This window comes from Varroa destructor, unplaced genomic scaffold, assembly GCF_002443255.2.
Source record: "Varroa destructor unplaced genomic scaffold, Vdes_3.0 BEIS01000002.1, whole genome shotgun sequence".
NCBI classification, from domain to species: Eukaryota; Metazoa; Arthropoda; class Arachnida; order Mesostigmata; family Varroidae; genus Varroa; species Varroa destructor.
Genome location: NW_019211455.1, coordinates 38,626,195 through 38,638,799, shown reverse-complemented (window position 1 = coordinate 38,638,799; position 12,605 = coordinate 38,626,195). Strand labels below are relative to the sequence as shown.

Below are 12,605 nucleotides of genomic sequence, written 5' to 3'. Positions count from 1 at the left end.
ACTACGATGAATGATGAAAGCAAAGAAAACATCGTTATTTATTTACATTATCGGTCAAATTTTTATATACGAAACTGAATTCTGCGTTCGACTATGTTTCGATAATGATTCTAAAATAACCCATCTAGAATATGGTCTTCTAGATCATGTTAACTGCGAACTTACACCCGGAAGTACGACGCTCTCGCTAAGCTTGACTCAAGATGGCCGCTATTTAAACGCGCGAAACTATCCGTTGCTTTCTCATTCACAGTGGCCGAATTTTAAGGTGCTATACTGTTGAATTTGATTGAGTCCCATTGTAAGTTTTGTTGTTGACTTTTTTTGAGTTATAATATCAGCAGTTTTTTTATAGATTCGCATCGCTGGCATGAATGTTACCAACAACGCTAATATTATGTCTTAATATGCGTAACCGTTGAAGCCAAATGAGCATTGTCTTTCTTTGCCAAAAGCCGTTGCTTCAAGCCATGTGGAAGTAACCCATTTCCGTTGATATCCTAATTGAACTTGCACCTTTATATTATTTGATCAACTTTAATCATACATAATTAGATAAAATGCTCTACACATAAAGACAGTATTTATCCTATATAATAGAAGTAAAGGACTGAAAGTAAGGGAATCATGCAACAAAAAAACGTCGTTTTAAGTCCGCCCTGTTTTAATATTGTATTTAATTACGCATTTTTAAATGTACTGTGTAATTGTTATAAATAAGCCAGTGTCTTATCTCTAGGGGCTTTTAATAATAACGTGTTTCTTATGGGAACGCCATATGTTCATGCAGGTATCATAGTATCGAGGTGTTTGTTCTAATTAGTGTGAAGTTATAGAAGTCGCACATCAATTATTTGACGGAATTTGTATGGAATGTCTTTTTCTAGGGACAAACGTTTCTCATGAGGCACCGGCATTTCTTAGCAAGCTGTTGAACACAAAAGCTAATTGCATGCTGTATCAGTAGGAAATGGCTTATGATGGTTAGAGCCCTAGAAATAATGTATGTTCGCAGGAATAGTAAGGTCTATGTTTCTAATGAGAAGACTTAACGTGAAAGCGTTTATAGCAACCTGTTAATATAATTCCATTAATACATAACGGAGCTGAAGAATTAATAACGAAATAGTGTCTTTCACAGGTGAAAGAGCAACTATGGATTCGTCGTCGCTCGTCGAAGCCCCGCGTCGAATAGATTTCGGTGCGGCTGACAAAGAACGGGAAAGCCTACCCGTTTATTTGCGAATCAAACCGATTCAAGAGGAAGACCTTTCAATCAAAGTGATCGATGCAACGACAGTCGAGACCAACCATGGTAATGAAAGTTTTTCATTGGGAAATTTTTATTTAATATATTTATGATGTGAAACTTCTATATTGTAAAATATAATCGGTGCAGTTATCAAGGGGGCATGTAGAAAGTCCATACTAAAGGGTATCCTCTGTTGCTGTGTAGACATTCCTCGTCCATTTCTACATCTCAGAAGTGTGAAAAGATGAGGTAATGCACCCCAATGCTCTCCGTAACTGTGTGAAAAATTTCATAGAAATTGTTACTGTTTATATTACTTTATATTAAATGCGTGTCATATTTGCCAATTTTTTTTTCGTTGTTAAAGCCGGGCGAGCAAATAAGAAAGCCACGTTTACGCACATTTTTTCTGGGACGGTTACTCAGGAGGAGGTTTTCAACGTAACCACAGCGTCCTTAGTGGACAAGTTTCTTGACGGTGCTAATGTGATGACTTTCGCGTATGGTGTGACATCGTCGGGTAAAACCTATACCATCATGGGTGAGCGTTCAGATCCCGGCGTTGTGCCCCGTACACTGGAAAAGATTTTTGGATCTTACAAATCAAAAATAAAGAGGTCGGTGCCCACTTACAAGCCGAAACTTTTTGAAGCCGCACAGGAGCTCACGTCGGCAGAGATCGAGGAATTGGAGCGCATTAAGAGCTCACTTTTGACAAAAGGAAAAGGCGGCCCTATCGGTTTCGATCAGTATGCGTTTGCTAACATGACACGCGATGCATCTGAATCGCCCACGAACACTACTATCAATGGAGCGGACTCATGCTCCGTGTGGATCTCTGTATATGAGATTTACAATGAAATTATTAGCGACCTACTGGATGTAGCTTCAAGGAACAAACGTAAGGGGTTGATGGTCGGACAGGACACTAAGGGACAAACTTTTGTGAAAGACCTTATACAACTACCTGTTAATTCAGCTGCTGAGGCCTTCGGGCTTCTGCAGATAGCAAAGCAAAACCTTGCTAAGGCATCAACCAAGTTGAACGACGCGTCGTCCCGTTCGCATATGGTATTCACTGTTAAGATGGTGCATTGGGGTCTCGCTTTAGCTGAACCACTAGTAAACCAGTTTGTCATTAGCGATTTAGCCGGTAGTGAGAGACAGAGTAAAACCGGTACGACGGGCGTCATTTTGAGGCAAGCGAGTGCAATTAATGGCTCCTTGCTTGTACTCGGCCGCTGTCTCGAAGCGTTACGCAAAAAAGACAAGGGCATCTCGGCACCCTTCCGAGATTCAAAGTTGACACGGATGCTAAATCCGTTCTTCACACTTGGTGGATACGTAAGCCTTATTATATGTATAAACCCGCATATCTACCTCCAGGACGAAACCATGGACACAATCCGATTCTCGGCCATTGCTTCTGAAATCGTCCAGTTTTCGGATCGTCCTCTCGAGCGATTGAGGCAGCTTCGCCGACTAACTCAGGGATGCGTGGACAACAGTCCATTGAAGGTCGGATCAGTCGACGATACGGAGGTCGAGTCCTGGCAAGATGCAGTACATCGTAAACTAGTGCGTCAGGGTGTATCTTACATCGAGGTGAAGGCGTCCTATTTCAATGACATGGCTCGGGATATTTTACGGGCGGAAAAAATGCTTGTCTCAAACGAAGAGGAGATAATGCGACTAAAGGAACGCCTTAAACAAGAGGACGAGGCAAAGGAAAATATTCACTTCATGTACCAGGACAGAATGAAAGAACAACGGGATAAGTTCCTCAAGGAGAAGGCAGCGCTTCGAGAAATGTATGAGGAGGACCAGGAGGTAACAGTAGGAGAACTCGAGGAGCAGATTCAAATCTACAAAGAGAAATACATGAAGTATAGGGTAAGTAAATTACGTAGTTTGTATTGTGTACAAATTGTCGTTTCTATTTATTTAATTTCTCTCATTTATGTTTGTCATGTTTTCTGGGTCACTCCTTATACGAAAAGCAGTATCCTTATTGAAGAAGTTTCCCCGTTCACGATATTAGCAGCTTACGTAATTCTTCAACAATACTGATGATGTGGTTTCCATCGTTCTGATCGGTGTACGAAGTTTTGTTAAAGCAACCGTGTGTGTCAACGCTAGCTTTTTGACCATAAGTTTTAAAAAATCTCTATACTATGGCCACTAAACTTGTTTATGGACTGCATGTACTGTGAATTAGGAAGGGTACGCAAAAACAAGTGAATACTTGAAGGAAAAATTATGGCCCGAACTGTACATGTTCCGCGACCGCTTTGGCTACTTACCGGAATTCCCTCCAGCCGACGGCTGTGACGACCGCGACGAAGAACAGCCACGACCCGAAAACACCATTAGCTATTGGCAGAACAAACTGCACGAAAAAGACGACGAACTTCGCGCAATGAGGAAAAACCTCAACCAAGCAGTTGAGGATGGAGCATGCTTACGTCGGGAGTTAGTTGAGTTGGAACAAGCGCGGGAAATCGCTGAGAACGACGCGAAAGACTCCAAAAAGGCCCTAAAAGAGCAAGCATCCCTCAACGAACAGCTCATGGACCAGACCAGAACCCTTCAAGCCGAGTTGACTGATAGGGAGACGCTGGTTGACCAGGGTGAGTGATATTGATAGAACTTCAGAGAGAACTTCGGGATTCGTGTAATATTCTAAATTCGGCCTATCAATATATGATCGCTTATAGTACAATCCGAGTTAGTTTGCAGTATATCGCGAAGTGCTAGTTTAATACGGTTCATTAACACTAAAAAACCTTAAGCGAAACAGAAAATAAACTGACGTTATCTGTCGAGTCGTGCTAGCAATTATACTCCCTATCAGTGGATAACGTAGTATAGCACGTAGTTACTATACAAACCAACAATGGACAAATAGTGGACAATTAGATTTATTTTTATGAATTTTAAGGGCAACTGGTTACAATGTTTTATGTGATTGCAGTTGCCGAATTGAAGAGAGCTGCACAGAATGCCGAGGAGAATCACGAGTGTTTTATAGTAGATACACGCATACAAATCGATAACCTACAAGCTGAACTGGAATCCCTTAAAGCCGAGCTTCGTGAGAAAGATAAGGACCTAGAAGAATCTGCCCTGAAGGAAGACCTGGCTTTGCAGAAGCTCAGTTCATTGCAAAAGGTTGTTGAGCGTTTAGAAGAACAAGTGGCATCGAAAAGTGGCGAAATTTCACTGCTGCAAGAAATAAATGCAGAAAAGGCCTTGCTTTCCGAACAGATAGTTACTCTAGAAAGTCAACTGAAGGCAGCACGCGAGTCACTGATATCCGCGCGGGCGGACATGGTAACCATGCAAGAAGAGTTAGAAGCGGTTTCTGAGCGAGAACAAGAGCTCGCCGACCGTGAAGCACAGGTTACAGTCAGGCTTCGTGAATTGAGAAGATCTAGGGCAGCCGACCAGCAGCACGTGAACGCTTTAGAAGAAATACGAGATTTGCGCGAGAGACTAAATCAGCAGCAAGAAGAGTTGGCTAAAGCGGCCGCCATAAGACAGGCACAGGTTAGTGCTTTAAGTCCTTCTTTTGTGGGGGAAGAGATATTTGAAGAGTATTTTTTGCTATCGGCTTTGCATGATTGGTCGAGTCCCAGAGTGTGAAGCTCTCCAACGGGCAGTAGTCAGGCATCTAGTAATTTTTGAATCGCTTCGTCCAACTTAACTACTCATCCGTTCTAACTACACGAATGGTCTCTGCCCCTTGCATTAATATTTTAGGTACTCCCTACATAGGAGTAAAAGAGCTTCGTTTTTTGTAGTACCGCATTCATATTGCGACCTCACGCAGCGTTTCATGCAAGGTATTTTAGTTGGACAAAGCCATTGTAGGCAGTGCTTCAAAACAAGACCCCCGCAGGACGCCGACCATTGTAGGGAATCACGTGGCAGATGATACGGGATTTAGATAGCTGAAAATTATTATGGCAAAGTATATCGGAACATTTCTATTCCATGGGCACCGAAGAAAAAGCTTACATGGATGCCTGTTCAATTAACTTTTCACGTCCAGCATTACTGTCAGAAAAGAGCTGTCCTTCGTCGTTGTTTTTCTGATTTGCTCTGCTTTTCTGAAAATCAGCTCGATTGCTCTAAGTACTGGGCGGTTTTCCGACAAATTATATTAATCTCCAAATACCGTTTTTCTTTTACATGTAGCTTCATTATACCTTCGAAGACCTTAGCAGAGTATTAACTGCGTACGATTTGACAACTTTTAGGGATAAGGGCTATCCTGAATTTTTTTTTATTGTACCGAAAATTTTGTTGGACCTACCAAACACCCAAGGAATTTTTGCCTGACCGGACACTCTATACTCTTTGTGCCTCGTGAATATTAATCAATTTTCCTACGATTTCTACGCACTGCTTGAAATATCCTTTAAGGGCCTGGTAGTTTCCGTAATTCGTTTTTCAGTCTCAACATGGCTCGGCAAAGTATTTTGTTTCCTGCTTGTCCACATGGCTCGGCAAAGTATTTTGTTTCCTGCTTGTCCTTAACTTAACTAGTTGATCAGTTATTCTCTTTATTTCTACTTCACTATTTTGCGTCTGGCTAACTTATGAGGGTACTTGAGAGGCCTTCCTCAATTTTTTCAAAAACTTCATACATTTATACGTGTTCATGCAAAAACCTGTATTCCAATAGGGCCGGTTTTGTTTTTTCTTGCTCTTTAATTCTCGTACGCTTTCGTTACAGTTTATCGTCTCATTCGCTCAATTTTTAGACTGTGCTGTATCATTGTTCTACCAGTATCTTGATACTAATGGGTTTTTTCGGAGGAGAGGGACCATCGTCACCTCGTAAGTCGGTTAGCTCTTATATAGTATTATAGGAACTACTATGCTAGGAGGAAATTCGAGCTTCTCCCTTCACCTTAACCCGTAAAATCTTTTCATTCCCATATATACTTACGCTTGTTTCAATTCTGTCGCCTATCTGCGATCTATGTATTAATGTAAACCCTTTCCTTTGCTACTTATGTGCGCAGACCCTGACGAATACTTTTTGCTTTGTCCTGGATTTCTACGTCAACCAATGTTTTTTGCGACTATATCTTCTAGTAACGTGTAACTCGTTTTACTACCTTTCTCTCGCAACTAATTTCATAATGTGGCTGCATGCTTCGATTGGCCATTTTTTATTGAAAAGGGCATATATTTTTTAGGTACGTCATAACTTGCGATTTGCCTTTTTACCCTCGACCGCTTATTGAACCTGCTTATCGAACCTAAGTGATTTTTGGATTCAGAGATGGCTCGCTATTACCTTTTCTCCCTCAACCGTGATTTTATCTATTTCTTCTGTTATTGCATTCATGTGACGCAATCTTGATGTGACTGGTGTTTTTATCTACATTTGCTCGTGGTTTATTTTGAGTTTTCGCAAACAAGCTTGCGTCCTTGTCGACTCGTGTATTTTCGCCGCCAGGGTTAATTTAAATTTAGTCTAAGTTTACCCATAGCACTTAACAAGCCTGTACGGTTTACGGTTGTTTGAACATACACGTAGCATACACGCAGGCATGTATGTTCGGACAACCGTCCAGTCAACGCCAAGCTTTGACGTTGTCCCGATCTTCCTTCTTTACAATTTTTTTTCTTTTTTTTTTATTATGCCTTTTACCATGAGAAGGGGCCGAATGGAACATTGAAGTAGGGTTTTGCGCGAGCTATCGCAACCCCCTTCGTGCCAGCCTATTTTCATTATCGTCAAACAAAGCCGTAGCGTACTGTCTTCGCTGGGCACCATCAATGTGTGCTGCGCATCTAGTATTGGGCCTTTGCACTTGTGTTTGGACACGTCCTTTTTAACATTAAAAAGTAACATTATTATAATTAATACCAATATCAAAATACTTGAATGAATTCAATGTTGTCGCAGTTTGTTTATTCGAGGTTTTTGAGGTCAACTCGAAACATTCATTTAGGCGTTTTAATAACAATTCTTTATTGTTAAATTATTACTGATAAAATTGTTACTTTTTGCTCATTTCAGAATGACGAGTTGGAGCAACTTCGAGAAAAGGCGGAGTCATTTGAAGCACTGGCGTTACAGCTGCAGAAAGTATCGGAAGAGAGTAGGGAGTTCCGAGACCGCGTTCGTTGTCTCGAGGGAGAGAAACGCCGACTCGACGACGAGGTTAAAAGAACTCGTGCTCTAGAAGTTGAAATTGAGTTTCTGACACACAAACTCGACAACCAGCAGCGCCGGGTATTGCGCGACTGTCCTCAAACCGAAAAGCCAAGAAGGCGTCGCTCACTTTCGGTGACCGACGCCGATAATGACTCTGCGAGCAGAACTCTAATAATAAAGGGTGTCCCCAAATCAGAAAAGCCACGACGACGACTAAGGTTAGGAGACGAAGAAAATATCTTGGACAAAACCCTTGACGGTACCATAAGGGACCTCTCGCCGCTCCCGACACCTTACCGCACCCGCTCTAACAGGAAAAAGTAAATGAAATTCAAAAAGCAGTAGATTTTAATACTAACAACATTCTAGTTCGGTTTGCCCGCCCTTTCTGTTGGTTTTGTAAGAGCCTATTGCATTATAGAAGTCTAAGCGGTGAGAACTTCAATGTTAATATGCCGTTTTTCTGTAAATAAAAACACCATATTAAGAGACTCTGTGATATTGACTGCACAAGTACTTGCAAATAAAGCCGTATTTAGTAGTATGGTTTTAAAGTATCTTCGATGCTTTTTACTACGTGCAAGTACCGCGTAAAGCGTTACAGAATTAATATCACAAAATGAGTGACTCTAATACTGTTCTTATCTATCGACTGGTATTAAAACAAAACACGTTAAGAATGCTTTATTTTGCGTAAAAAACATTAGTTTACCATTTTTCTTGCGCAAAAAAAATTATAAACTAAAGTATTCTTCATCCACTGCTAAAACCTTCAAATGAACATTTATTAAAAACTCGTTCACAAAAATCATGAAAATGTTTTGAAGGTATTTTTGATACCCACCGTTAACCGGGGAAAAAAGGTTCTATAGTCTGCCTTTTGTTTCTTTGACGCCAAGAGGGTTATTTTTGCTGTAGGAACATATCTTGTATTTTTATTCTGTTTGTCGAAGTCTATCAAGTGGCAGCAAAAAAAAATTGTAGACTACCCTTTGTTTTCGATGAAAAATTTTAATTCAGAACAAGTAAGAACTGTTATGTTCATATATATATATATATATATATTTATATATATATATATATTATATATATATATATATATATATAACACATTATTATAAAGATAGCTTTTTCACCGTCTTCGAAGCAAAAACTCGTTTTAAATATTTACAACTATTTATCATCGAAATTAACCAGCTAACAATAAAAGAGTAGATTTTTCTGAAACGGGATTTTTTGTAATCTAACAGTAACAAAGGAGAGCTGGATCGATATAATTTACATAGCGGTTCCAGATAGAAAACCTCACTTTACACTTTTTCTTAAAAACAAACTTCAATTGATCTTCTATATTTTGATCTTCTATATTGGATGTCTACTACTACTGTGTATTGAATAGGTTTATTAAGTTATTTTTCTTGAAATTAGTTAAAAATTTCTTGTTGTACTATTACGTATAAATTTTGACAAACTTAATTTCTTATCAGCATTCTGCCGAAAATCAACGAGTGCTCTAATAAAAATTTCTTTTTTAAGGTCTATCTTGTACCGAATTCTTTCGATATTAATAACGGTAAAGGAAATTATCGGAAATGTGACTATTGGTATGCTATGGTATCATAATTAAATTTTTCCCGATCTTCAGTGCTGCCCCCTTATAAGTAATGGCATTTTTTATTGCACAACAAATTATATCTAATCTCTGGTTAAAAATAACTCACGGGAACATCGAAAATTCTTTTCTAGCTTGTTGTGTAGCGCATGCCAATGATTGATACCCAAAGCTTATTCGCAAGTTCATTGCTTACACATAGCCAAATAATTTGTCTTTTCTTGTATTTCAGTTTTTTTTTTGCATGCATGTCTAAGGTTACGAACACGCCTGTGGTTATTCGGTAGATTTTCTTATCATAGATTTTTATTGCAAAGAAGTTTTAACGATTTATTTTTAATCTAATATTCATACCGTATCGCCGTTGCATTTCTGTCTTTTCTTTTTCATCGTTGTGCACGTGATAACTTTATTCTAACGTTGCCGGGTTCTTTGACACGATTGCCATTTCCACCACGGTATCGCTTCAGTAACATCAGAAGTTTATGGTTTTAGAGGTTTACCTTGTGCCTACTGGCTGATTAGGATTTAGACCTAACCAAGACGTCGGCTACACCACAGCACCCATCGTACATGGCTTTTTCATAGGATGCAATGCATTTCGAAAAGTAATATTTGGCATATATTGTGTTAGCCTAGTATTATTTATGAAGCAAACAAAGATAGAAAATATTTAATGTAAATCCTCTTTCTGTTTTAATACCATAAATTTCCATAAGCCTTAGACAGGCGCATGCTCACATCCAGCAGATCAGTTAACTAAGCTAAACAAGCAACGTTATTCGAACAGAGCTCTGTAACGTAACTCAGCGCGGATCTTATGCTTTTTTCTTATATCTTGATATGAACGTTTAAGTAGTATGAGAAAAAGCACCCTATCCATAGAAAATCTGTATAGCTAACAGGCTTCCGATATCGTTAAGATAGCCTCACATCGTTTGAGGCCCGGTAGACTGACAAAGGTCAGGGTTAAAATATCAGAACTAGCAATTTCAAGTTCTGTGTTTATCGGGAAAACTATAATTAGGACACTTTAAAATGAATTATAATGTAACATTCTCTATTTGGCGCTAACGTTTATCGGCAATACGAGAAGCCTTATAACTTAAAAGAAGTTACCAGTTAGTGCAAGTGGTCGGCGCTAAACAAATAACTCCGTAACATTAGCAACAAGTATTAAGAAAAATAATATAGTTCCATGTTGGAAGTAGAACTGAGCTGCTCTTCATTGACCTCGTCCATATCAACTAAGTAGATTCCGAATTGTATTACATTATGTTATAGTAAACTTGGCGATGCAGTTCTCTATCAAATCTAAGATAGAAATATTTTAGATGCCTATGTAAATCAAGTCTAACCAGAGTAAAATTTTGGCTTTTTAGAGCTCAATACTTGGATCACTGGCGATATCTTTTCATTTACCCATATTTCGGTGCAGCTACGACATTAACTACCCGTTCAACTTAGGAGATAGGATTAACCGAATGGCCGAAGCCTGTCGACGTGCAGCAAGTTAACACACAGAAATAACAGAACATTGTCGCATGATTATTAAAGCTTGTTGCATAGTCCGGATGCCCAACGCTCATGTGCTTGCTCATTCTGGCTAGTTAGTTCATCAGGACTAAATGACACAAACTAACTAATATACATATTCATCCCTTTAGCAGCCGGATTCCTCTATTGAGCCGTCATGTTGTTCGAACGCGCGTAGTTTAGGCGCTCGAAATGTACGCAAATTTTCTATAGACAGGAAATACGCACATCAATGTACGGTTAATGATACTGCATCACCGTGATAAGATCTTAATAATAACTAGAATCTATTAAGTGTTTCCTCTTTAAAAAGAAAGGATAGGTGCATTAGGTTGCAATATTACGCTAGTAGAAGCTATGAGAAAAAGAAAAACAATAAATGCCTAACTGTCATATGTAACCATATTATCATGTTTTGCTTGTAGGCAGCTATAATGTATCCGGCATGTTCAAGAATGGATTTATACTAACGTTGAGCTATAGAGAAATGAGCGAATATCTGACCTGTGAGCAACTTTGTGCCGCTCCTTTGGGTCGCAGAAGTTGAGAGAAGAAAGCAGAGAAGGCCGAAATCGACCGCAAAACGGGCTCGAATTGACCCAGTTAATAAGCTGAAAGGTGAATTATTTTTTACTCACGAAGTTGAATAAGGTCCACTGATTGTATGTGCATATTATTATGGAAACGCGTTAGATGTGAAAAACACGACTCTGACACAACAAATATTTTCGATGCTAAATGTGTTTACAATTTCTGTTATTATATTTCTAAGTTGCCAGTATTATAAGTAAATTAAAGTAGATTAAACATCAGCTCTTATCTCAATGGCCTGTCGAATTATTCGACATTGTTTTTCTAATTGTAATCGATTTGATCGCACGAGGCCGGGCTTTTGCTCCGCGACCTCATTGCTTTATCACATTTAATTACTATTCTACTACCCCACATGCAGCCACACTGAAGAAAATCCACAAAGTTGTTCGGCACGTGGCACCGTTCCAACATTGCCCTTCGAAACTAGTTATTTTAACTGAAAAATTGTATAGCTCAGTTATTGGTTTGCAACTTCTTATTTTGTCATGTAGATAAAGATGACATTACATGATGATATTGGACAGAAGACGAGAACGCTCATACTTTACCGTTTAATATGTGTTCCCCGTAGTATCCGGGTGGTAAGATTAATGCGTCATTTTTAAAAAATTATTAGTTTAATTTAGAATAAGTTGCAAAACGGTGCATGCCAATAACTTTAAGTAAAAATTGCCTATATTTGTGAGAACGATCACGTGTCGATCGATGGATTGAGGATCGATGTGAGATTTCTATCTCTTCGCTTTAGAATGCTTTTTATGGGTATATTAAAAATGACGATAATGATATATGTTTCAGGTTTATTAAAGTATGCTAGAAAATCAAAAACAATACTCCTAAAGTAATATATATGCAGTACTAGGTTCCAACCCTTAAATAAGCGTTTCAAACAGATACCTATGTAAAATTTGACATTCAGGAACATGAATGGTTTTGACATTAAATTCATTTACTTTCAATTTACTTTTTCAATAGAGCTTAATAAATGGGCATTATCAGAGTTTACGACGTTTTTTCGTTAGTAAAGGGTACCTAAGGATCTAAATTTTCCGAATTTTATTTTTTGGTGATGTGATTATAATTGCTTTAAGCTGGTAAGGATCTATTCTGTGCGAACTTTATTGGACAGAAATCCACTAGCTACAAATAGATCATGACATACTATTTGTCGACCTGTGTTCTATTATTATATGTCTACTACAGTTCTGTGCGCTTATTAACGAGGGCAGAGATTGCAACATACGTAAAAAAAGAACCAAGATTAGCCAGTTAATAAGTTAAAAAAAAGGTTCAATTTTCTTATAATTTAGGCAGCTAAAACATGTATAAATTAGTTTGCAGAAAGTTCAATCCATTTCTACTCGTAAGCGCTTCTTTAACTCACAATACAGGCGATTTAATTTATATAGGCACATTAGTTATTTATATTTACT

At 38.7% G+C, this 12,605-nt stretch overlaps 1 protein-coding gene and 1 long non-coding RNA gene across 3 annotated transcripts; one reads left to right on the top strand and one right to left on the bottom strand.

Moving 5' to 3' along the window:
* The first annotated feature begins 158 nt into the window (after nt 1-158).
* Nucleotides 159-7,987, top strand: LOC111243823 (uncharacterized). Of its 2 annotated transcripts, none has more exons than XM_022789981.2 (6): nt 159-301; nt 1,142-1,315; nt 1,620-3,145; nt 3,471-3,882; nt 4,227-4,801; nt 7,293-7,987. In XM_022789981.2, exons 2-6 carry the CDS (start codon nt 1,156-1,158, stop codon nt 7,752-7,754), a joined length of 3,135 nt encoding a protein of 1,044 aa, XP_022645716.2. In that variant the 5' UTR covers nt 159-301; nt 1,142-1,155; the 3' UTR covers nt 7,755-7,987. The 2 variants fall into 2 exon arrangements, with proteins under 2 accessions (XP_022645716.2, XP_086837841.1); XM_086981715.1 differs by having other exon boundaries at nt 236-301; nt 1,130-1,315.
* Nucleotides 7,988-8,191: 204 nt separating this feature from the next.
* On the bottom strand, nt 8,192-11,223 carry LOC147757779 (uncharacterized). Its single transcript, XR_015322340.1, has 2 exons — nt 11,083-11,223; nt 8,192-10,785 (listed from the first exon to the last, which is right to left on the bottom strand). It is a non-coding gene; the product is annotated as an uncharacterized LOC147757779 (long non-coding RNA).
* Nucleotides 11,224-12,605: the final 1,382 nt, after the last annotated feature.